The 27,055-nt window shown below is 37.1% G+C and overlaps 2 protein-coding genes across 2 annotated transcripts in view; both read right to left on the reverse strand.

The window, feature by feature from the left end:
* The window catches only part of LOC134527264 (peptide methionine sulfoxide reductase), an 85,620-nt gene that overhangs the window by 16,614 nt on the left and 41,951 nt on the right, over positions 1 to 27,055 (reverse strand). The window contains exons 3-4 of the mRNA XM_063359787.1: positions 14,033 to 14,147; positions 9,831 to 9,967 (exon numbers count right to left, since the gene is read on the reverse strand). Of these exons, the coding sequence (XP_063215857.1) occupies positions 9,831 to 9,967; positions 14,033 to 14,147 (252 nt within the window). The remainder of the gene's footprint in view (positions 1 to 9,830; positions 9,968 to 14,032; positions 14,148 to 27,055) is intronic.
* LOC134527263 (tigger transposable element-derived protein 6-like) lies at positions 744 to 8,502 on the reverse strand. The gene has a single exon (XM_063359786.1). The coding sequence runs from the start codon at positions 7,404 to 7,406 to the stop codon at positions 5,757 to 5,759; it is 1,650 nt and encodes a 549-aa protein (XP_063215856.1). The 5' UTR covers positions 7,407 to 8,502; the 3' UTR covers positions 744 to 5,756.

The raw sequence follows: 27,055 nt of genomic DNA on the forward strand, positions 1-27,055 counted from the left end.
TAATTCATCCTTGGAAAATCCTCGCGATATTCACACACGCCTCACCAACCACTCGCGTTCATCATACCAAAGCGTTCTAAATTATATAAATGAACCCCGTTCATATTCAAAACGGAACACTCGTATACAGTTACTTCGATGTGGAACCATCACCATGGCCAACCCGCGTTTTACTTCACGTGCGCGCCCGCCTGGGCCTACCAGGCGACTCCGCTCGCCCGTCTCACCTGACGTCACACAATCAGCTGTTCTGCTCGCGCGCCGTCTAGCGCAGCGATTACCAACATATTCGGTAGTGTCCTCGAACTTTCCAGACCAATTTAATAACTTAAAATCTTAAACTTAAAAATAATAAGACTAAACAAGAATTACAAATTTCTTTTTTAAAACAACATATAACAAACTTAAATCCAAAATAACTCGTATTACCAGGGCATTCGAAAGATTAATAAAATACGTTAACCATTTCTGTCAACATAAACATTATCAAAGGTAGCAGCTGTAGCACACATGCTACAGTACTGATCTTTGTTTGTTTTAGTGCATCGTGAAGTACCGTTACGCAATCACGCTTTACTCGTATGTTTGTTTCGCGAGATTTTCGGATACGGAACGAAAGTCATTTTGATTGTGTTTCGATCTTTTAAATACTGTTGAATCTTGTAAAACTAAACATTTAGAACTTTACCCAATCTTTGAACTAGTTTTTGAAAATGAAAAGAGTCAAAGAAAGCGGTGCGGAATTCCGCAAAAAAAGGCTAAGAAAGAAGCAGATGCGAAGAAGTCTCAAGGTGCATTACTGAAATATTTTAGTTCCAGTTCTGGTTCGAAAGCCACGTTAACGTCTTCGGTGGTATCCTGCAGCAGCGGAAGTGATTCCAGTGTAAGTAGGTATATGATTCCTCCATCTAGAATCATGCATGGCCTAGAATTACTCCAGTTATTTATTATTATTATTTATTTATTTATATATTGTTTACAAAAGTTACAATATTTCTTACATTAGTCTCGCAAAACCTATTCACCTAGGTATGTCTGCGAGTATGGAGTCACACTCGTTCATTAAATCTTATTTTATAATACACTTAAAATTGCTCTAATAGCTGTTTGAACATTGATTATTGTTTAAAAAGTATGGAGTATATTAACATAAATTACTTTGAGTTAAGGTACATCTTTTTAAGTTTACGACTGAATTTTGTCCTGCTACTTGAATTTAAAACTTCAATAGGGGATGTTTTGTAAATCTAGTAGTAGTCTAGGAATATTTTATTTTTATTTTTTTGTTTTTGGATAACTTGATTATTTATGGTACCTGTCATACAAAGAAAACATAATTTTTCATTTAGCACAAAAATGGCGCCAACGATTTTTCCCGATTTTCTCGTCATTTTATCTTTTAATAACATCTATAACATGGCTTACTCAGTCAGTTTTTACCGGGAAACTCTAAAAAAGGTAGCTGCCATACAAAATCATTTTTGTTTGTAAATTTTCCTATAAGCCCGGCAAACCGCGCCGTCACCAAAACCACTTTTGTTTTTTGATAGATAAAATACTTATTTGAAATTCGAACGTGTCCTCCGGCCAATATTCATGGGAATACATAACTTATTTTACAGGTACAAGAAGAAGACGTACCTGCCGTCGCAGTTGGAAGTAGTTCTGGTTCCACCACAGAGCAGGGTCAAGACGAAGTCGACTCATCAAAAGTACCTCAAGCATCTAGTCATAAGCCTGCAGAAAAGGTGAATGTTGCCAAAGAAGACATAATTGAAATCGTTCCTTCTGCTCCTGCCGAAATCAAAGATGTGAATCTCGACGATGTAGATTGCTGGCCTTCTCCTATGACCAACGAAGTCAGAACGCTTCTAGTACGTCGCGGATCTGACTCAGTACAGCACATCGATTCCAAATTTGCCGATGTTGTTCGCTCAGGGACTTCAACGAAAGGCGGTAAAAGTAACCAAAGAGTGGTTCTACAAACCATTATCTAACGGCGAAAAGGTTCTCCGAACATGGATGGTGTACTCGCCTTTGAAGCAATCCTTGTATTGTTTTTCTTGCAAGCTGTTTGGCAATTCCGGCTCTAACTTCGCATCTGAAGAAGGATTCAACAAATGGTGTAAGCTAAATCCAAGAATAGGAGACCATGAAAATAGCCTGGGCCATGAACAGAGCTTCTTGAAATGGAAGGAGTTGGAAGTTCACCTGAACTGTAAAGCAACCATCGATCAGAAACAACAAGAAGTTTTCGAAAGTGAGGAGAAGAAGTGGAGGGATGTACTGTACAGGTTGCTGAATATTATCCAGTTCTTAGCCAAACTGGCCTTCAGAGGACATCGAGAAGACATTCGAGGAGATGATAGTGGCAATCGCGGGAACTTTCTGGAGTTAGTGCACCTCCTAGCTAAATACGACCCTCTTCTAATGGAACACCTGACAAAGATAAAGCTGGGAGCAAGAGTCTCAGTTTCGTATCTATCTCCAGAAACCCAGAATGAATTTATAAACTTACTGGGACAGCAAGTTCGATCCACCATCATCCGTCGTATTCAAGAAGCTAAATATTATTGCGTAATCTTCGACAGTACACCAGACATCTCCCACAATGACCAAATGAGCCAAGTTCTGCGATACGTACATATCGAAGGAGAAAATGTCGCCGTGGTAGAATCTTTCATTGACTTCTTCGAACCAAAAGGAAAAAAATGCAGAAGATCTCAGCAACGATATAATCGCGAAGATAACATCAGACGGACTGGACATACAGAATCTGAGAGGACAGGCTTATTACAATGCTGCCACAATGTCAGGGATCCACAATGGAGTTCAAGCCCGGATTAAAGCACTGAATCCGAAAGCTATATTCGTTTCATGCACAAACCACTCACTAAACTTGGCTGGGGTACACGCTGCTTCTGAATCAGTGGATTCCGTGACGTTTTTTGGAACTCTGGAGAAGCTGTTTGCCTTCTTTTCCGCATCAACTGTTCAATGGAATGCTTTGGTTGCCGTCACAGGTCAAGCAGTAAAACGAGTCACTGAAACGCGCTGGAGCGCTAGACATGTAGCTGTCAAGATGCTTAAAAATAAGTTTGAGGTAGTTCTTGAGGTACTGGAACAATTAACAGATTCATCTCAAACTTCCGAAACAAGATCGGGAGCCAGTCTTCTCCTGACAGCCATGCAGTCATTTAACTTCGTAACTTTGCTTGGCTTTTGGGCTGCAGTGCTACCTGAAGTAGATGACGCACAGATTTACCTGCAGCAACGAGGACTAAGTGTGGATAAGTGTGCTCAGAAACTTTGCCCTTTGAAAACCCTCTTAGTGGAAAGTAGAGACCGTTTCGTGCAAGAAGCAATTGACTTTGCTAAGACTCTCTGCGAAAAACTCGGAATCGAACTCAAAACGAGAAGAATTCGCAGGAAAAAACGCATGCATGGCGATGAATCTTCTGAAGATGCAGCTCTGTCTCACGAACAGGAAATCCGCCGAGAGATTATCGCATCATTCGACAAAATCATTCAAGAAATGACAACTCGATTCCAGCAAATTCAAGAAATATCGGACAAGTTCTGATTTTTGATGCCAGCGAAACTTTTGGACAGCAAGTTCGAGTGTGATCTTTCCCATGTATTAGAAGACATCGACAAGGACGAGTTTCAGACGGAGCGGAAGCGTCTTCAGCAGTTTGTTGTTGTTGCCTGTTCTGAATCAGAGGAATATACAAGTGGTAAAGGACCACTGGAGCTCCTCCAGTTCATTCAAAAACTGAATCTCGGAATTTCGGTTCCAAATATAGTCATCTTGATTCGTATATATTTTACTTTGGCGATTAGTGTTGCAAGTTGTGAGAGAAGTTTTTCGAAGTTGAAGCTAATAAAAAATTACCTCAGATTTACTATGAGCTCCGCTAGACTATCAAACTTGGCTATATTGTCGATTGAACAAGAATTGGCTGCTAATATTGATTTTGACAAAGTTATTTCTGACTTCGCTGCTCATAAGGCCCGTAGAATCCGCTTGTAAAACCGCTCATCCTATTTTAACTTCAATAAAAGGTACCTCATTACATGTGAAATTTAATTTTAATGAAGCACCTATAGAATGGGGGCGGCAAAATGGGTCTCCCGCCCCAGGCGCCGAGATGGCACGCTACGTCACTGCCCCACACCCCCCGCAATGATGTAACTGCACAGCAGCGAACGTTAAAATGCGTAGTAGGCACGGCTAGCGTTTAGTGGCAAGCGAGCTAACAATGGAAAGTACTTGGTCAATTTGCTCCAAACAACTTTTATTCTTTACATTAGAGTGTAAACTACATTTAAAAAAAAAATACTTTCATATTTTGTGTACAATATTTTTTATACAAACAGCAAGGAATAATGCCAAACCAAAAGTGAAGAATTTGAGGAAGCAACAAGTGACACCCATTTCTAACCGGCCACCTAGACTTTCCGATGCAGAGAGATGTCAACTCTACTGATTAAGGAAGAAAGAAGCCCAGAAAAAGGCAATGGAATCGGCTCAGGTGGCTGGCTTAAGTGGTGAGTGCACACTACAAAATACAACGCTTCAAGTACTGCAGCCATCTACATCGGCCCAACCCAACGATAATGCATCGAATATAGAATCAACGGGCAGTGGACAACCCGAAACTCGCTCAACTGTTAGTTTAACCGTTTTATGCACGTTGTCAGAACAATTTACATTAAAAAATACTCACTAGATTCATTACACAACATATTTGATCACTTCCATTTCCCAAAAGTTTTTCTTTAGTACAGTCAGTTACATCAAAGATTATCCACCCACAGAAAGATTGGAAACTCAATGCTACTTTTTTAGTGCTCTAAGTTCTACCCTAGTGCTCCAAGTTGACACTTGTGGAACTAACAAAAAAAAAGGCGGCGGTGGGAAATTTGAATGCAGGCACATGTGTATTCTATTTAAAATACCATTTTTTTAAATGGAAATAATTCAACTAACAAGTTTACATTGAGAGCTGAATTTTTTTTCACAAAGTAAACAAAACAAACAATTGTATAATTATTAACTATTGATTAGTTTCTTTAAATAAATATTCAACTGTCAAAGTCAAAATGTTTGTTTAGTTAGCTGTAAAAAAAATGCTTTGTAACCTAAAGTTTGTGTGGGATATATAAATATATGCACATACACAGAAAAAATGTATTCAAATGTATAAATTTGCAAGACTGACAATTTTTAATTTAACAAATTTAACCCCCCAAAAAAATCAATATGGTGCTTATCAGGGTTGGAAATAAACTAGGTTTTTTAAAAAAAACCAAACAACCAGGTTTTTTTGTTTAAACCAAGGTTTTTATTACATAAGTTATTTTTGTTCTCATCACATTCAAACTAAATACAGTGAAACCTCATTAATACAAACCTGAGGGGACAGAAATTTACCCACTTTGTAATAACGAGGTTTGTAATAACCATACTTTAACATATAATTCATACATTATGTCAAAACAACCAAAAAAAATATTTAATTACCGATTTTAAAAACATTTCAAGATATGTAGATAGTACATAGTTGTAAGAAAATACGATTATATAAAACAAGAAATATGTTATGTAGTACATACCTGCATAAGAGCATTCTCTTAAGTAAAAACATGTTTCACCTAAATAAAATAAAAAGTCAAAAAAGTCACAAATAACACAAAATTATTTACAGTTATGTATGGCATGTTGCTTCAATTTATTACACACATCTAGAGGATCACTGAGCAGAGTTAGGTGAAAAAAATGAACTGATTTTGGTTTGCTTCTCATTGTTTTTGAACACACTTTGGACAAAGCCACACAGTTGATCAAAGGCTTTGATTGTTTCGGTGTCAGTATCGCTGCACTGTATTACTGTTTCCAGTATGTTCAGAGCTTGCAAAGCTTCAGTTTTTTTGGGCAGTGTAAGTGTGGGTGGCTCTTCAGAATCTATTGTTTCCGTGTTAACTTCACCACAATCAATGGTGTCACAGTCCATCACCTCAAAGTCATCTGGCGTAGGTGATGTTAGAAGACAGTCATCTACTTGCACAAAACTGTCAAACGGTTTACTGAAATTTAGTTTATTCTGAAGAATGTCCCATTCCTCACCACCATCCTCAGCACTGTCGCTAGTTTCCCATGGAGGTAGGCTAGTTGTGGCACAACTACCACTGGGAACAGGCATGTTGGGTCTGAAACTACCACAAGGACTGCATTTCTCTGTAGCATTTGGCAGTTCAGGGACTGAAGTTTCTTCATTTGTGGCTACTGCTGGGACTAACTTCTTGAAACAGTTTTGTATCACTGTAGGCTGAATGTTATCCCAAGCCATACATATGTTTCGAATAGCATCCAAAACATTCCATTTTGTTAACGGTTTCTTGGCATCCAGGCGACGGATGAGAAATTGGACAAGTCTCTTTCTGTATATCTTTTTTAAATTATTAATAATTCCTTGATCGAGAGGTTGCAAAATGCTGGTGGTGTTGGCAGGTAAGTACACCAACTGAATGTTTTCCAATTTCAGTGACTCAGAAGAATGAGCTGCACATCTATCAAGGAGAAGAAGAATCTTTCTGTTCCTGATAGCCATTTTTCTGTCTAACCGCAACAACCAATCACGAAAGATTTTAGAGGTCATCCATGCATTTTGGTTGGCTTCATATTGGCATGGGAAATTAGTTACACCCTTAAAGCAGCGTGGTTTCAAAAACTTTCCTATAACCAAAGGTTTCATTTTGTCGCTGCCATCAGCATTGCAACACAATGCAACTGTGATACGCTCCTTGCTTCTCTTGCCACCATGGCAGGGCTCCCCTCGATAGGCCATGGTATGGTCTGGTAAAAGGTTATAAAATACACCAGTTTCATCCATATTGTATATGTCTCTAGGACTGTACTGGTTTATAGTATTTTTTGATATTTCCATCCACTCTTCAACTTTCTGATTATCAACATCCGCTGATTCACCACACACACTACGGAAAACCAAATTGTGTCTTTGCATAAACCTCTGCAACCACCCATTACTGCATTTGAAATCATCAACTCCACTTTTCAATGCCAACATATCAGCTTTTTCTTTCATGATAGGCCCAGATAGAGGCAAATTTTGGGACCGCGAATGATTAAACCAGTCCAGCAATTTCTCTTCAAGTTCGTCGTACTTAGCGCCGAGCATACGTTTTCGTCCTTTCAAACTCCCTCCTTTCTCATGGTGCTCTTTAATCTTTGATTCATTTTTCATTATTGTCGATAATGTTGACAATGGGACATTGAACTCCTTTGCAATACAACTTTTGGTTTTTTCGCCTAAGTTTACTTCCCGTATAAGCAGCAACTTTTTTTCAATTGTTAAATCATTTCTTTTTCGTTTGTTTTCCATTTTTGGTTATGTTTATAACTTCGCCGAACGTGTACGTTAAAGATACATGTTACACTGGTACGAGGCAAAAAATAAAAATATATTCTTTAAAATAATAATACGAAACAAATTAAGCTATGCTAATCATATGAGATCACGATTTCAAAAGAACATCTACACGACCAATAAGACGTAGCACAAACAAATTTATAATTTTCGAGACTGAGACTACACGTACACGATTCAAACTTCAATCAATATGGCGACGTCACTTGTTCGTTGTTCTGTTCTTTCTATTCAATGACCTCGCTGAGATACTAAATATTAATTGGTTATGGCAGAAAGAAAATAATATGATTTCTAGGAGTTTAAACCATATTCAACAGTGTAATTTCTGTACTTTATTTTATCTAAATTTCGTTTGATATTTTCTTTGTGAACTTTTTAACGGCCTAATGATGGCAAAACTGTTGTTTACTGACATGGCCGATGTACACTTTTCTAACCACGATAATAGGAAGCACGTATTATTTTGGAAGTTATTTGTGTAAAATATAGTAATCTAGTGGAATTATATTCTATATTATTTATTATTCATGTGTGGAATTCGTAAAATATCGCTGTGCAATAATGGTTTATACTGTGTTTGAGTACGTATTTTTATTTTAAAATGCCATTAATATGATCTATTTTTGGAGTTACCGCGCACGTTTTTTAAGACTAAAATACAAAGTAACTTTGTATTATCAGATATTAAATATACACGAAAACAAGCTTTTGGCCACAATGGAACTTCGAATTACATAATATCCGGTATTTCGTAATAAACAAACGTCTTAACGATGAAAATCCTATTCATGTTGCAGGGACTTTAAACAGGTTTGTAATAACGAGAATTTCGTATTAACCAATATCGTATTAACGAGGTTTCACTGTATATCGTATTTCAGGTTGTTTAATAATTTTACACCCAATTCATAACTGACCGCAACTAAAACATACTAATATTTCATTTTAAGACCATCCAATTGTCTAACATTATGATTATAATAAAAAAGAGTTTGTCAAATATATTGTTAAAATATTAATATAAAAAAATTTGTGACAGTATTACAATGTGTACAACAGAATAAACTCATCAAATAAATAAGACATTAAAAAACTGAATAAAAAAACACTCATTTCCCTTCAATTTTTTGGACTATCAGTCATTAAAATCAAAATATCAAGATCAACCAGTTAAAACAATAAAAAATGACAAATAACATTCTCCTTGCTGGCCCTAAGATAAAAGTTGGCTATCTTGACCATAGCATAACAACACGAAGCGCTACAGCAGGACAGAGTGGTGTCTTGAGTGTCATTGATCAATAAAAAATTTTAATTTGGGGCAGCACGCTATACTGTATACAATTCTGACACAAAATAATCTATGTAATCACTTCACTAAACTTTTTCATTATTGTTTAAAAAAAAAATAACTATACACAATCACTGAAATGAACACTTGAATCCACAAATATATATATCGTAAATACAAAATATTTTCAATATGATAAACCACATTTCAAAAATGATCAAATTGTGATTTAAGGAAAACATTAACACAAAAAACAAATGACTGCTCTATATATGGTTTATTTTTTTGATGATACACACCAAATACAGCCAATTTTGCTAGATTCTTCATGTTTGGAAAATTTTAGTAAATGAACAACAAAAAGAGGGGAAACATGCACTTCTGTATTTCTGAGATACCTAACAATAACCTAATGTTCATGCTTTTAAGACATAAACTCTCCAAAAATTCAGAGACAAAAAATTCATTTAGAGTCTAGATCGAGAAATTTTACATCTAGAATCATTTTCAATGTGTCGAGGCTCGCATGTGACTAGCAACATAGATGTTTTTGTAATGAATAATAATGGGAAATCACACAAATTAAAAAAATTAAAAAAAATTCTTCCTTGAAATTTGCAGAAATTCCCTGACATTTCTTGTTTTTCCTGATGTTCTGAAATTCTCTAATTTTTCCCAGTTTTCTGAATTTTTACATAAAATGTAAGAAAAGCACACACATTATATTAAGTTGATGAAACAAAAAAAAACCTTGAGATATGAATTTAGCCACCATTGTTAAAATACCATCATCATTAAATAAGGGAACTAAGTAATTCAATAAAAATTCTGTGTCTGCATCAATCACATAATCACATATTTGTATGGCCATATAAAATTGTTTCATTATTTTAAGAATCACTACATCAATAATTTTTTTTTGTAAATTTAGTGAGATCTAAGGAACATTGGGAAACATCTGATAATTCATGTGATTTTAAATATTAAATTTAATACTCAAAAATAAATCAAGTAATCTGTAGGAAACTATTGCATAAAATGACTCAAAATAAAACTGTATCAACAATATAAATCTGACTACTCACTCTTCTCCATCGTAGAACTCCTTGAATGGCAGAACTTTAGTCACAAACACCTTCCCCTTCTTCCTCTCCTCTTCTTTCAGCATCTTTTCTGCAAGCTCCTTTTGTTCTGCATTGTGGTAGAGAATCAGAGATGTGTACTAAAAGCAAATTCCACACACACATGTACACCGATCAAAGAAGAAAAAATACCTCATAAACTGCAGATTGCAGGCACTGATAGTATAAAAATATGAACTAACGGTAAACAGCATGTAAACTAAAATTTTTGTAAGTAAAATGTATCTTTAAGTACAAATACTTTGTCAATAATAAACACATTTTATAAATTTTATATTACTTCATGTTCACAAGCCAAGAGCTTACCTCCCAAGAAAACCTTGAGAGGGTTATACAAAAAAGCACAGTTCCTTACACAGCTCACAAATTCACAATAGAGCAAGTCATTATCATAATGCCAAAACTTCAATGCCAAAAGGCTGTAAAATGTGGAATACAGCAAAGCTGGATTACCACAATGCTAAACAATGTTGCTCTAATTGGTGACACATGACGAAAATAAAATAAAACTTAACTGTTTACTCTGCAGTCCTTAACTGTACTTCAACATCAGAATATTAAAACACCAAATGCAATAGCATGGAATCTAGGAACAACCTCAGCACTAAATCCAGTGTTGGCCAAAACATGAAAGGAAAAAAAATGGATGGACAACATATTACCTATGGCTTCCCAACCAGGATCAAAACATGAAATTTAAAGTATGTTGCCAACCCATATGTTATAGTGGGTTGGCACACCTGCTTCTCAACTCTAGAATCATGGGTTTAAGCTACCCCTCAGGCATGAATGGTTTTAGAAATTAGTTTCTAACCCAAGGACGTAAACAATTGATAAAACCATACATATATTGAAGTGGGTAAAAAATAGTGAATTTTGGATGATCAAATTCTGAAAATACAAAAACTATTCCGATTTACAATAAAATGTGGAAAAATTGTGAAAAAATGCATTAGGTTTAATCTTTGGTTATCGAAAAACAAGAAATATTACTCTAAAAATTAATTTTCTCTCAGTGTAGAATGATTCATACTTCAATTTAAGAAAATTGTAGAACCAAAATCTAAAAAAAAAAAAAATATATCAAACAATTCATAGCTGAAGAAGAATAAAATTTGATATTGGTAGTGCACGAGTATGCCTGTGACTGCCCTGTAGTTGTAGAATGGAAGTGATAAGAAGAAAAGATAAAACACATTGAATCGTATGATCAGCGCTAGCTGGGGGTTAGTGTGAGTGACAGCTGAATGATAACTACAGACATGCCACCAACCTTTACACCTCCCTCTTGTGTGGTTACCCACTAACTGTTCTATAGCTCTGTATAGCCCATGGGTGTCCATATCTATATAGTTCTTTCACACTTTGTGCTTTATTTATTACCAGTCTAGACAGTCACCTCTGGGCCTCTCACTCTCTTAATCACTACTTCCTTATTCATGAAATTTACAAATTCCATCAAATAATTAAAATATGGAGTTAAAAGTACATTCAAAATTCACACTGTTAAGGTACACACCCTATCAATGAACTATAAAGGGAATAAGATTAAAATCTTTAAAACAGTATACAAAAACATAAAAAGAAATTTAAAGTTAGCAATCAGAATTTTACATAGTTCTTAAAACTGGTATGATTAGTTGCGAAATAATGTGTCACAATAGCAATGAATATTAACACTGGGTTAGAATCACAAGAGTAATCCAAAGAGAATAGACTAAGAGTATACAGGTTATCGCAGCTTACACTGTCTTTCAAGTCTATGCCAAATGTAAATAAAATGAATGAATAATAAAATGTAAGTTTCAGCATACATATCGTACACTCTTTTCTGGTCAGAGATGTATAGAGCATAATTAAGGCCTGGTTGAGGCTTGCTCTTGTCACACTCCTCAGTCATAACAGAGTAAACCCAAGTTATGTTTTAACTTTGTAACAATTCACTCTCCTGATGACTGGGGGGAAACCAGTGGATCTTTTGGTTTCAGAAGGCAAAATAATGATTTCATCTAGTTAATAGTACCTCTGTTTTTATTTTACTTCTGGTTATTTTCACATTGGATATATTATAAATTGAATAACACACGCGCACACACACACACCTACACACACACACACACATATGTAAAACATGGATTTATAATCACATTGTTAAAAGAATGGGCCAGCCCTTATTAGACAATTATATAGATCATTAACATAATTTAAATAAAGTTTGTAACAATAAACATGTTAAGGAGTCGCAGGAAACTTCTGGCTGTCTGATCTGAGCAACAAAGTGGTTGAATGCTAGTCCGAAAATATTTTTAAAGACTGAAGGGCTGGCGGTTTGAAGGTTGCTGGATGAAGTGAAACAGCTGACGGAGCGTCAGAGGGCCTTAGTCATACGGCCCATGGAGACTGATCTGGTCCTTGGGATGTGTCCTGTTCTTGTGAACTGGTCCGGTACTTGGACCCTGTCTGTGAACAGATCCGAAACACATATGTTCAGGACTGATTCTCAGACAGTTGGTGAAATAGGCAGAAAATGCCTTCTAATCACAATGATGGTCGGGAAGTAAAGGTAGTAAAAATTCACCAAACAGGGTGAAGTCGTCCAGGATCTGCCCGGGCGTTGAGCACACGGACCCGCCGCGGACGATTCATGATTTTGAAAAAATTAATTCTTTATGATGACTATAACATGACTACTTGAGCTAACTCTATACAGACTGACTAACGCCTAAACACTACCATTGTGGGAATCATCCCTAGTCTAGTTGATCACATCTTAAAAGAAAAATGGAGAGGCGTGCTGATGACGTAGATGCGAAGTATTCAGTCCCGAATCACGGCGCACAGTAAGCTTGGGGCGGCCGAGACTCGTAATTAAAAGGCGACGTTAAAGAAAGAAAGTGGGGGAGGCTTCGGCTTTCGGATTGAAATGTTCCGAAGATTACTGAGGTGCTTGTCGAGAAAAGCAGACTTCGATATCTCGAAGTTGGTGGTACTGCCCAATGTCAGCGCGACCTACTGAGGTGTGGCTGAACTAAGTAGAGGTCAATTCGCTTGAGGTGACCGCTATCAGCATGTGGCTTATGGAGCTGACTAGGCCAGCACTCTGGTGACCTGGGAAGGAACTACGGGGTACTGGTTACTGCAGGAGACACCAGAGGGCAGGCGTTCAGCGGGAGTTCAAACTACCAGGGGAAGGGATTCGCAAAACTACCGCTAGGTGGCATAAGCATGTACTTTTGGGACTGGAGTCGTGGCCTTGCGGACAGGCCGACCCTGGCCGGGGTTAGTGGCCGGTCATCGCTCTGGACCAGTGTTCCCCGGAAAACTTGGGGAGGTGGGGTGTGTGGGGGCTGCTGATGACAGCGGGAAAGAGGCTCTACAGGATCCGGAGTCGTGACTATACTTTGGTGAAAATGGCTCGCGTCAGGGGAGGTCTCGGAACTGGCCTGCCCTGAGAGCATACAGGACCTAGCAGTTCTCGTCACGGATCGGGGGCAAATTACAGGCGACGTTCGTGCACCAAGGCGGTAATAGATGGATACCCAGACTGACTGGCAAAGACTTGGCAAAAATCGGATCAAGGGCTGAGGAGACAGGTCTGACAAAGGTTGAATGGGAGTGTACAGGAGGAGGAACAAGTTTAAGTTCTTGCAGCAAAGAATGACTTGTGACATTATTAGATTTTTAAAAAAAATCAAATTTAAAATTGTGCCAAAAATACTAGTCAGCTGCACACTATAAACTCATCAACATCAGAGTAGGGTATTTCTTAATCTACCTGCCAGAAACATAAATTAAACATTTTTGGCTTCTGCATCAACAACATTTACATTTGGGCCTGTTATGTTTCACCTTTCTTCTTCTGCTTGGGATTTAAAACAGTTAACTCAAAGCTTCAATACATCCCAGATGCTGTGGTTCCAAATGTTTCACATAATGATCAGAGCTACCAATATATTCGCATTCAGAAAAAGCAATCAGCCAAAAACTATTGTCAACATGTAAACAATATGTACTACAGTTAATCTATAATATAATTAGGTTTATAATTGATGTTGGATAAAAATTACAAAAAATTATAAGCAGTAAAATTACAAACCAGTAAGCATAAAGTTAACACTGACTTGCAGAATTTAACAGTCACACACCTGCTGAGAATAGCTGCTGCTGGGGTCGTGGTTAGCCCAGAACACAGATAGAAGCTCTTCAAAGCTCGTCTGCTCTGGATCAAAGTCTATGTCAATTGCCTCTGTGTGGTCTCCTCTGTGGGGAAAAACAAGGAGGCATTTATTACAACTAACGAAAAGATGCTGACTAAAGAGTGGGAAAAATTATAACAAAAATAACTCTTCATCACTCCATGTCCAATTACCATGAAGTCGAAAGTTCTTCAGAAGTGAAGAATCCTTTCTGAACCAAGAATGAATGTTGTGTAGATGCACACCCTGGCTTGACACACTCAGGAGTTTGTGCATTACAGAGTGGCCACTCTTCTGGCAGGATTAGATTCCAATTTTTTTAGAGTTATCAAAGTCGTCTCACTGAAGTTCGGAAGTACCAATAAAACTTAGTGCATCAAATTTTACATTGAATGAAATTACAATATTGCTAATTTATAGTAAAATAAAAAGTACTTCTGAAATTCTTTTCGGTAGCATTTACACAGTGCCTTAATATCAAAACATCATTGTATGCATAATTTTTAAATTAAGTTTCATCTGCAGTCATTACCATGACAGAACTGAAGAAAGGAACTAGAACACAGAAAAAATGAGAACAACCTGGGAAAGGCTAACAGGCATCTCAACTAATGCAAAGGGTGAAGTAGCTCAAATGTAGTTGACACCTCGCTCCTCAACTGTTTCCGCAGCTGGCGTCTGCACGGGTGCTTCCCGGTCACGCGAGTGTAACGGAGGAAAATCCTCGTCCCCAGAAGACATGACAGTTACAGTTGGCCGATTACGTGAGCTGTCTTCAGCCGTGTTCGGAGCGCCCCGCCGGCACGTGGCACGCGCGTCTCTCTCCTGGAGGCTCGGGCAAACCATGCACTCGTGCGCAGTGGTATATTTGATGCAGTTTGAAGGCACAGAGTATAGTTTTTCAACTTGCTTAGCAAACGGATAAATCCCCTAGCTTTTCAATATTTTCGGGTGTCTTTCACATTTCCCAAAACAAAATAAATTTGTGGCTCATTCAGAAATATCCAATTTTCCGGTAAGGTGGCCGCCCCTGGCATGCAACCAATATTTGGAATTTACTTTGCAATAATAAACATATATAATTTTCTAAATAGTCAAGAGTGGCTAAATAGTCAAGAGTGGCTCATAATACTTTCAGAGCCTGTTGGTTTGTCTGACTTACTATATTATGCTTTACTAGCTGCCGACCCCGCTTCGCACAGCTATACTAATGGAAAAAAATTAAGCCACATCTCCCATTTACAGTAATGGTAAATAAAAAAATTCAGTGAAAATTTATTACAATGCTGTATAATGTACCGGAAAGAAAATGAATAGCACCGATGGTTTCCCGACTCGTGCACGCAACGTACAACTGATATACCCATACTTCGCTACGGCAGTCTACAGGCAGATCACTCTCGCGCCGCTCATTATACATGCCCCTCCTTGTGGGTACGCCACTGCCGTGCGATGCCCGTTGCCATGGAGACACAGAAGGCATGAACAATGCAAAATCCTGTTCTCATGCAAAGTACCCACTGTTGCCTGGTTTAAAACACCCATGGGATCTAATTTTTCGGAAAATGTCATCCTGCGTAACATAAGGAACATTACTGTGAAGTTTCAAGTCTGTAAAATATATATACTTGAAAAAAAGGGCAATAAAAAAACAAATTAAACACAGAGAGAGGGAAAAAAACAATAGTTTAGGTTTGCGATTTAAAGTGATAAAAAGTATTTCAATACTAATTGAACACTTATGAGGGTACTGATTGCTTCGTTGTTAATATCACACGGGTGTTTATTACTTGTATGGGAAAATTAAGAATGATAAGGCATCTAGTGCATGGCAACAATGTTAATAGGCAATAGGAAATAAACTCCTAGCGCCTGCGGCATTGTCAACACACACTTCGTACGTGTACTGCATGTTGTATCTAACCCCCTCCAACACATTTGATTCTAAATTGGACTTTTAGTAAGGATCCCTAATGTTATTGATAATATAATATAGCCTATAGCCTTCCTCGATAAATGTACTATCCAACACTGAAATAATTTTTCAAATCAGACCAGTGGTTCCTGAGATTAGCACGTTCAAACAAACAAACAAACAAACAAACAAACAAACAAACAAACAAACAAACTCTTCAGCTTTATAATATTAGTATAGCTATGTAACACACAGGTATTAAATGCTGTCAAAATTAACTTAAACCAATTAAAAGTTAAGACTGCTATAAAATTACATTTTCCTGCTTATAAACAGAGCGACTAAATCAAAAACTGTTCATCCTCTACAACTAAAAATAATTTTTATTTAATTGTGCAAGGTTTTTAATAAATATACAATTAGCTCCCTAATCACTTATATTGAAATCCCTAGCCTAAATATTAAAAATAAAAACCTTTGATCTGGTCTAAAGGCACAGGTAGGTTTAAAAGTTAAAATTTATTTTGAGGAATTCCATACCTTATGGAATATTTTAAGTACAGCACATCTAGATTCTTGAGTAAAACAAAAATATTGATAGAACATTTTCACATATTCCATGCAGACAAAATGTTTCGAATATTTTCTATTTAAATGATACATACAGCATTTTCGTAGCATTTCTGCAAAATTATTCATAATAATGCTAAGGTCATCAGCTTAAGATTGGCCTAGTGAAGGTAAATAGATTTTGCAGTGTGCTGCTTGTGAAAACTTCCATGAAAATAAGAAACCCATTTCCTCCCATCAGCTATGCATTAAACTTATTTATGTGCTTTTTGATACAGTTTCCAAAAAGTTTAAAAAAAAAAAATTTTTGGTAATATTTAGATGATTTTGTTTGCTACTAAAGGCTAACTGTAGTGTCTACTAATGCAGTAGTAATTTTTTTTTATTCTATGAGTGCATTTGGGTCACCATTTGTTGTAAGAGTTGGTCATATAAAACATTGTTTCACACAAAAGTTTCAACTTATGTAATATTTACCAGGTTAACAATATTTTCGCTTGGTTTCAATAATGTGTCTATTAAAGGCGTTATTAATATTTTGTCCTTCATGTCATAGATTATTAATCCCTTCAACTTATGGTTGGTGTTATCATAAACTGTTTAACCAAAATTTTTGTACTACTCTTAAGAGGTATAATAACTTCAAAAAGATGCAATATTTTTTATACTAAGGGATTTTAAATAATTTCATATGTTCAAAAAAAATTTAAATTTCTAACCAAGGGTCCAATTTTCTCTTTAACAAATTTGACCTCGATTTTACATCTTAATATTTTATGTATTCGTCTTGAAGAAATATGTTCAAACTTATGGCAGATATTATAACCATAAAAAATGACATGGCTAGATACACAGTGTCCAGAAATTCCTATGCATAAATTTAATGGGTGGCAAAAATATTCATAAAATGTTTTTCTTCAAGAACAAACGTTTAGAAACCCAACGTTGTGAAGTTACAGGTGCGAACAGTAGCGCACTAAGGTTTTAATTTCATGTCCATTTAGGCGCCATTCATGTACCGGACAGTACGCTGAGTGCGGCACAATGGAAACAGATATTAATAAATACATATTTATAATTTTTCAGCCTGGTTTAATACCTACTGTAAAAATGCTCTGAAAAGAATACTACTACTGTGTTAGTGCTATGTAAGCATATGTTATTCTCTCCTTTTCCTTTTTTTTTTACACCAGGAAATCTGAATATCTATGTTAACTGCACTGCCAGTGATAGGCTCAGATAAAAGAAGCTTAGGGATACTTGTTCAATATCTCTGAGTAGCTTGTACTTGCAAAAAATATCTGTTGGATGCAATATAACTAACAAGCAAAACCATTTATTTGGCAATTAGTGAAGGCATTGACTTTTATTTTTATGTTTAGGTTGTGCATCTCCACAACAAGGTCAAAAGAGACAGACTCATTCAATTAGCATAATACAGGGGATAGGGAAGGTACATACCATTGCCTACCAAGTGTTGCCTGGAGTACTTACAGATTATCATGAACTTCAGTTCAAGCTCAGATATTCCAAGATGCAGGTCTGTATTTTACCAATGTGTAACCTCTCACTTAAATGATGTATTAAAACGTATTAAATAATATAACACCAAATATGTTTTAAAAATGCACAAAATTAAGTAGGTCAATTTTTAAAATTACAGTGAAGCTCTATTAGATGTTTTTCAAGGGAATGGATGCTAAAAACATATTACCTGGTAAAACTTCTTATGAGGGAAATTGTTCACAATTTGTTGACATAAAATCAAATTGCATTTGAATATATACTAAATCAACTCAAAAATTACACTTACCTATTCACATTATTGTATGTGTGCTAGAAAAAACTACACAAATATACCATAAAACTGAATTATTTAAAATGAGTCCAATTTAATAAGCACAAATAAAAATGATCATTAAAACAATATAAACCTAGCAAAAAAAAGCAGTAACTAAATATTTTCTTTTTGTAAAATACTGGATGAAAATTGTTTGTTTTAAGAAATTTTCAGACTGACATATCATAAAATTATCAAGTTAAGCTCTTCCACACACTACCGGGAACATTTTATGTCCCATGAACAATTACTTCAGCTTGTACAGTTGGTAAAGTGCTTTGGAGTACCGTATTTACCCGCAAAAGTGTCGACCCTGCATATGGGTAGCATTTACAATTTTGGGCAAAAATACCGAACTTTTTCACAGCAAGAGTCATCTTTGAATAAAGGTTGCACCATAAATCTGTCTCCAATAGAATACAAGTGAAGTCTTTATGGACTGTGTCTAAGCTTATTGATGCATTAGAAATACGACACCAGTTCTTCGTCTCTACCCTTTTCATCCTTTGTGGCCCAAGAATACTATTTTTATACTCGTGTTCCCCTTCCCGGCTATTGTATTTTTTATACTTGTCTCCTTACCCAAGCGAGAAAAGTAGAATGCCATGCTACTCAATTTTTTTTTCAGTTCCTTCTATGAAAACAAGCATACCCTTTACAGCAGTAAAGGATGTTGCAGTAGAAAACGGGGAAATCACAAGCCAAAACAATGTTTGGATACATATAACATATAAGTCACAAAAACCTGTCGAGATAAACGTGATAATAATTGTGTACGGTGCTAGTTCATGGACATTTACAACGATGAGCGGGAGGGAGAACAATAAACACTGCTGCATGGCCACATGCATGTGCACAAACACCTCCACCCCCCTTATTCACTCTCTCTGGCTGGTTTACTTTTATATTTCCCCTCTTGCAGAGTGTCAGACCGGCGGCAGACAGTCACGTCACTTGCCAGCACCAGCCGGGTAGCCGCCTGACAGGCAGCAAGACACAGCTTAACGGCACTGTTCATGATGCTTTACACGCACTGCTGAGATATTTTAATCAAACAATTTATACTTACTCAAAACATATTTATTAAAAATCAACACAGGCTAGTTATCTATGACCATATTCAACCATACAGTGCAACGTTAATTTTTTTTTTCCAAAAAAGACAAAATTTTAATAAGGGTCGCAGTATGTGTTATTAAACAAAAAATCGGCACAAAATGTGCGACCCATTCACAGGTAAGTACGGTATGTTGGCACGGAAGTGGAGTCCCCTTCATCAATGTCATTTTCACCACCGATCTCATCCTTTGCTTAACAATCCTGTGCTGTGCACATCAATCTTACATAGTTTGTGGCTCAAATGGCAGGACTGCATCATCATCTAAAACACAATCTTCAAATGAGAAAGAAAATTTAAATTACTCTTGAAGATTTTTCCATGATTTTACTGCATGTAGACACACCTGCAATAGAGTCACTGTCCTCAAAAGATTTGTTAAGGGAAATAATACCACTGTCAACTTGCCGAGCACCAAAGCCTGATTTTCTGAAACAATTGCCAATCAACTAATGGTGGTTAATTTGAACATTTCCCATGAAGCAGCTAGGAAATGCATGGTTTCATGGATGTTGCTCTAGTGATCTCTAGTTTTGACTCTTTTCAACATTGTTATTAGTCATGACACTATGTAACTCTGTACAGTATCATCACACACACTCTCAAATTCCCAAAATACAGTTCTATAGACAATTCTCACAGTTCTTAAATCTGTTGAACCAGCCATTGTAAGCGTAAAATTCAACACCTAGGTTATGTGCTATTTGTTCAGTTTTCTCTCCAAAATTGGACTGTTTGTGGGGATTCCAATTGCCCATTGTCCATGCTAACAGTAAATTTTCAAATTCCTTGTATTTACCAATTTTAATTTTTTTACACTTTAACAAAACACTAGTAGCCAAAAGTTCGTCCTGCTTCGTTATGATTCCATTCAAAGAAGACAGCGACATTCTAAATTTTTTTTGCCATAGTAACTCTTGGTACCAATGGATTTGCATCAAGTTCCACAATCATTTTCCGTTTTTCTTCAAATGTTAACGCCTTACATTTAATGGGTCCACCACTACTTGTAAACACTATTACGCAGTTTTACACAACAATAAAAGTTTATTATGCTTGGTAACCCCTAACTAGTACCAACTTAATCGCAAATCTAATATACCTTATTCTAAAAAAAGATGAAAACCAGGTAAAAAACCAATTATACAAAGACATGCAAATTAAAATGTTCACCATTATGACCATCACATAACAGTTTTTACTATAGCACTCAACAAACAATGAAACAGTGTTTATAGTTCCACAAATTTCAGTGCCAGATGCGTCACGTGTCACACCATCAGGTCAAAAAATGGCTGGTAGTCAGCTGGTTACTGCCCTTGTGTAGTTAAACAGAGCTTTATAATAATTTGGTGATAAAAGTCCTGGAAGCTGTCAGTGGTCGAATGACAGTACAGTATACTCAGAGGTACACAAGGGAGAAACATTAAAAAAAGGAAATTACTTCTTACAAGAGGAAGAAAATTTATCATATTTGAAGAAATTAAAAAACGAAGAGGTTTGATTAAAGCCTACCATTTTTATTGTTAATTATAGTTTTTGTTATTAACTTTTGATAGTTTCAAGAATTACAAAATGCCACTGAGCAAAGTTTCTGGGGCCCCGGCCGTCAAAACTTATTGATTACAAATAGATTATTAATTGTACCTGGAATACAAATTAAACATTTTCCTTCAACCAAACAAGATATATGTCATAATGAAGTAATCACAAAAATATCTAACAAATAATTTAACTAGTATAGTTTAAGGTTAAACATTTGTTAGCCCAACCAGTTGTTCCTGCCCAGTGGCGTAGCGTGCCATCTCGGCGCCTGGGGCGGGAGACCCATTTTGCCGCCCCCATTCTATAGGTGCTTCATTAAAATTAAATTTCACATGTAATGAGGTACCTTTTATTGAAGTTAAAATAGGATGAGCTGTTTTACAAGCGGATTCTACGGGCCTTATGAGCAGCGAAGTCAGAAATAACTTTGTCAAAATCAATATTAGCAGCCAATTCTTGTTCAATCGACAATATAGCCAAGTTTGATAGTCTAGCGGAGCTCATAGTAAATCTGAGGTAATTTTTTATTAGCTTCAACTTCGAAAAACTTCTCTCACAACTTGCAACACTAATCGCCAAAGTAAAATATATACGAATCAAGATGACTATATTTGGAACCGAAATTCCGAGATTCAGTTTTTGAATGAACTGGAGGAGCTCCAGTGGTCCTTTACCACTTGTATATTCCTCTGATTCAGAACAGGCAACAACAACAAACTGCTGAAGACGCTTCCGCTCCGTCTGAAACTCGTCCTTGTCGATGTCTTCTAATACATGGGAAAGATCACACTCGAACTTGCTGTCCAAAAGTTTCGCTGGCATCAAAAATCAGAACTTGTCCGATATTTCTTGAATTTGCTGGAATCGAGTTGTCATTTCTTGAATGATTTTGTCGAATGATGCGATAATCTCTCGGCGGATTTCCTGTTCGTGAGACAGAGCTGCATCTTCAGAAGATTCATCGCCATGCATGCGTTTTTTCCTGCGAATTCTTCTCGTTTTGAGTTCGATTCCGAGTTTTTCGCAGAGAGTCTTAGCAAAGTCAATTGCTTCTTGCACGAAACGGTCTCTACTTTCCACTAAGAGGGTTTTCAAAGGGCAAAGTTTCTGAGCACACTTATCCACACTTAGTCCTCGTTGCTGCAGGTAAATCTGTGCGTCATCTACTTCAGGTAGCACTGCAGCCCAAAAGCCAAGCAAAGTTACGAAGTTAAATGACTGCATGGCTGTCAGGAGAAGACTGGCTCCCGATCTTGTTTCGGAAGTTTGAGATGAATCTGTTAATTGTTCCAGTACCTCAAGAACTACCTCAAACTTATTTTTAAGCATCTTGACAGCTACATGTCTAGCGCTCCAGCGCGTTTCAGTGACTCGTTTTACTGCTTGACCTGTGACGGCAACCAAAGCATTCCATTGAACAGTTGATGCGGAAAAGAAGGCAAACAGCTTCTCCAGAGTTCCAAAAAACGTCACGGAATCCACTGATTCAGAAGCAGCGTGTACCCCAGCCAAGTTTAGTGAGTGGTTTGTGCATGAAACGAATATAGCTTTCGGATTCAGTGCTTTAATCCGGGCTTGAACTCCATTGTGGATCCCTGACATTGTGGCAGCATTGTAATAAGCCTGTCCTCTCAGATTCTGTATGTCCAGTCCGTCTGATGTTATCTTCGCGATTATATCGTTGCTGAGATCTTCTGCATTTTTTTCCTTTTGGTTCGAAGAAGTCAATGAAAGATTCTACCACGGCGACATTTTCTCCTTCGATATGTACGTATCGCAGAACTTGGCTCATTTGGTCATTGTGGGAGATGTCTGGTGTACTGTCGAAGATTACGCAATAATATTTAGCTTCTTGAATACGACGGATGATGGTGGATCGAACTTGCTGTCCCAGTAAGTTTATAAATTCATTCTGGGTTTCTGGAGATAGATACGAAACTGAGACTCTTGCTCCCAGCTTTATCTTTGTCAGGTGTTCCATTAGAAGAGGGTCGTATTTAGCTAGGAGGTGCACTAACTCCAGAAAGTTCCCGCGATTGCCACTATCATCTCCTCGAATGTCTTCTCGATGTCCTCTGAAGGCCAGTTTGGCTAAGAACTGGATAATATTCAGCAACCTGTACAGTACATCCCTCCACTTCTTCTCCTCACTTTCGAAAACTTCTTGTTGTTTCTGATCGATGGTTGCTTTACAGTTCAGGTGAACTTCCAACTCCTTCCATTTCAAGAAGCTCTGTTCATGGCCCAGGCTATTTTCATGGTCTCCTATTCTTGGATTTAGCTTACACCATTTGTTGAATCCTTCTTCAGATGCGAAGTTAGAGCCGGAATTGCCAAACAGCTTGCAAGAAAAACAATACAAGGATTGCTTCAAAGGCGAGTACACCATCCATGTTCGGAGAACCTTTTCGCCGTTAGATAATGGTTTGTAGAACCACTCTTTGGTTACTTTTACCGCCTTTCGTTGAAGTCCCTGAGCGAACAACATCGGCAAATTTGGAATCGATGTGCTGTACTGAGTCAGATCCGCGACGTACTAGAAGCGTTCTGACTTCGTTGGTCATAGGAGAAGGCCAGCAATCTACATCGTCGAGATTCACATCTTTGATTTCGGCAGGAGCAGAAGGAACGATTTCAATTATGTCTTCTTTGGCAACATTCACCTTTTCTGCAGGCTTATGACTAGATGCTTGAGGTACTTTTGATGAGTCGACTTCGTCTTGACCCTGCTCTGTGGTGGAACCAGAACTACTTCCAACTGCGACGGCAGGTACGTCTTCTTCTTGTACCTGTAAAATAAGTTATGTATTCCCATGAATATTGGCCGGAGGACACGTTCGAATTTCAAATAAGTATTTTATCTATCACAAAACAAAAGTGGTTTTGGTGACGGCGCGGTTTGCCGGGCTTATAGGAAAATTTACAAACAAAAATGATTTTGTATGGCAGCTACCTTTTTTAGAGTTTCCCGGTAAAAACTGACTGAGTAAGCCATGTTATAGACGTTATTAAAAGATAAAATGACGTGAAAATTGAGAAAAATTGTTGGCGCCATTTTTGAGCTAAATGAAAAATTATGTTTTCTTTGTATGACAGGTACCATAAATAATCAAGTTATCCAAAAACAAAAAAATAAAAATAAAATATTCCTAGACTACTACTAGATTTACAAAACATCCCCTATTGAAGTTTTAAATTCAAGTAGCAGGACAAAATTCAGTCGTAAACTTAAAAAGATGTACCTTAACTCAAAGTAATTTATGTTAATATACTCCATACTTTTTAAACAATAATCAATGTTCAAACAGCTATTAGAGCAATTTTAAGTGTATTATAAAATAAGATTTAATGAACGAATGTGACTCCGTACTCGCAGACATACCTAGGTGAATAGGTTTTGCGAGACTAATGTAAGAAATATTGTAACTTTTGTAAACAATATATAAATAAATAAATAATAATAATAAATAACTGGAGTAATTCTAGGCCATGCATGATTCTAGATGGAGGAATCATATACCTACTTACACTGGAATCACTTCCGCTGCTGCAGGATACCACCGAAGACGTTAACGTGGCTTTCGAACCATAACTGGAACTAAAATATTTCAGTAATGCACCTTGAGACTTCTTCGCATCTGCTTCTTTCTTAGCCTTTTTTTGCGGAATTCCGCACCGCTTTCTTTGACTCTTTTCATTTTCAAAAACTAGTTCAAAGATTGGGTAAAGTTCTAAATGTTTAGTTTTAGAAGATTCAACAGTATTTAAAAGATCGAAACACAATCAAAATGACTTTCGTTCCGTATCCGAAAATCTCGCGAAACAAACATACGAGTAAAGCGTGATTGCGTAACGGTACTTCACGATGCACTAAAACAAACAAATATCAGTACTGTAGCATGTGTGCTACAGCTGCTACCTTTATAATGTTTATGTTGGCAGAAATGGTTAACGTATTTTATTAATCTTTCGGATGCCCTGGTAATACGAGTTATTTTGGTTTTAAGTTTGTTATATGTTGTTTTAAAAAAGAAATTTGTAATTCTTGTTTAGTCTTATTATTTTTAAGTTTAAGATTTTAAGTTATTAAATTGGTCTGGAAAGTTCGAGGACACTACCGAATATGTTGGTAATCGCTGCGCTAGACGGCGCGCGAGCAGAACAGCTGATTGTGTAACGTCAGGTGAGACGGGCGAGCGGAGTCGCCTGGTAGGCCCAGGCGGGCGCGCACGTGAAGTAAAACGCGGGTTGGCCATGGTGATGGTTCCACATCGAAGTAACTGTATACGAGTGTTCCTTTTTGAATATGAACGGGGTTAATTTATATAATTTAGAACGCTTTGGTACGATGAACGCGAGTGGTTGGTGAGGCGTGTGTGAATATCGCGAGGATTTTCCAAGGATGAATTATGTGCGCCAAAATAAACTCCAAGACGGTATGGCGAAGGATTCGTCATATCCGTACAATTACCTGCAGCTACGGTAATGTATAATGGCAAGGGTTTGCCATTAAAAACACTCGTGAGCAAACGAGTGTATTTGGTGACCGGACATCACGACGTCAAAAAGCAAGTAAGTGCCAGCCGTGCCACTGCCCCGTTTACCCCTTTGACCCCTGGTGCGAAACTATAATTTGTGGATTTTTGGGATTTAAATTAACGGACTAATAAAACTGAAACTGGGATTTTACGTTCAGCGTGTTTCACCCAATCCCTGCCAGACCTAGAAGAAAAAAGGCGTCGACCGTTAGAAAATGACTTAACTGAGAAGGGCTTGTAAACCCATAATTTGTAATTTGCTAAATTTTTGGTATATTTATTTGCATGTTAAGGTGTGTCAATTTTTTGCTAGATTTCGCCTATGTTAATTGGTATTTACAGCGGTGATACGCCCGGTGCGTATCTATATTTGTATTTGTATTTGTATTAATATGTTCTTATATATTTTTAATGCCTTTTTGGTAATTATATTTAATTTTCGGAGCTCCGAAGTATATGATCAAATTATAATTTTTTGGGGGAATTGTTAAATTATTTTTTAGTATTATTATATATCTATTTTTTTACAAGTAGTAATAGGTTATGTATTTGTGATGAAACGATTTTATGATATATATATATATTTATTAAATGTTGTCATATAAATTTTGCGTCTTTTTAACTTGCTGCCTCCTCTCACTGTTCGCAACCTTATAAGTATTTTTTAAGCCTGCTATTAGTTTGGGTTTTAATATTTTTTTGGGTTCACCTGCGCTCGCGGTACGGGGCAATATAGGAGTTTTACTGTGTCCCGGTTTGCGGAAGTTGTTTGGTTTGCCCTGGGTTAAGGTCAAACTTTACAGTACAATGCGTAGTACTAAATTCAATGAGTGCGAAAGAGAGGCATCGACACGGGCCGACGCGTGAAACAAAAGATTTTGTATTAGTAATGAACACAATAAGGAGTGCCGCTCAACTCGGCTCGCGCGCGCCGGGCGGCGCGGCGCGATGCGATGTTGTCGTTCGTATGTAAACAAACAATTGTTATAAAGAGCTCTGTCAGTGATTTCGCAGTTTTTCTTTTAAATAAATATTAAAAAATAGTTGGTGCGCAAAATGTTAGATAAAAATGGAACATTATTGTGTGTCTGACACATGTAATGAATGAATCATAGATCAGATCTCAACCCGCTTCACCGGCGACCCGCCCCCGCGGGCTACCGCCCGGGGCGGGCCGCCCCCTCCGCCCCACTCACGCTACGCCACTGTTCCTGCCCTTATGCAGTTAATGAAAACTTTATATAAATATTTTTATCAAAGTTCTGGAGGCTGCTTTAAGTGGGCGAAACAGTAACAACTGTATACTCAGAGGACACAATAGGAACTAGGAAGTTGGATTGTATTAGAAGTGAAAAACTAAATAGGTTTGGTTAAATCTTTCCCTTTTTATTGTTAGTTAAAATTTTCATTATTTTCTTTTGATATTCTTTGAAGGAGGGGGGAGGGT

Source organism: Bacillus rossius, chromosome 1, assembly GCF_032445375.1.
Source record: "Bacillus rossius redtenbacheri isolate Brsri chromosome 1, Brsri_v3, whole genome shotgun sequence".
Classification (NCBI taxonomy): domain Eukaryota; kingdom Metazoa; phylum Arthropoda; class Insecta; order Phasmatodea; family Bacillidae; genus Bacillus; species Bacillus rossius.

Bases quoted from the DNA above. Each gene is read 5' to 3' on its own strand.
- LOC134527263 (XM_063359786.1), bottom strand. From the start codon at position 7,406: ATGGAAAACAAACGAAAAAGAAATGATTTAACAATTGAAAAAAAGTTG.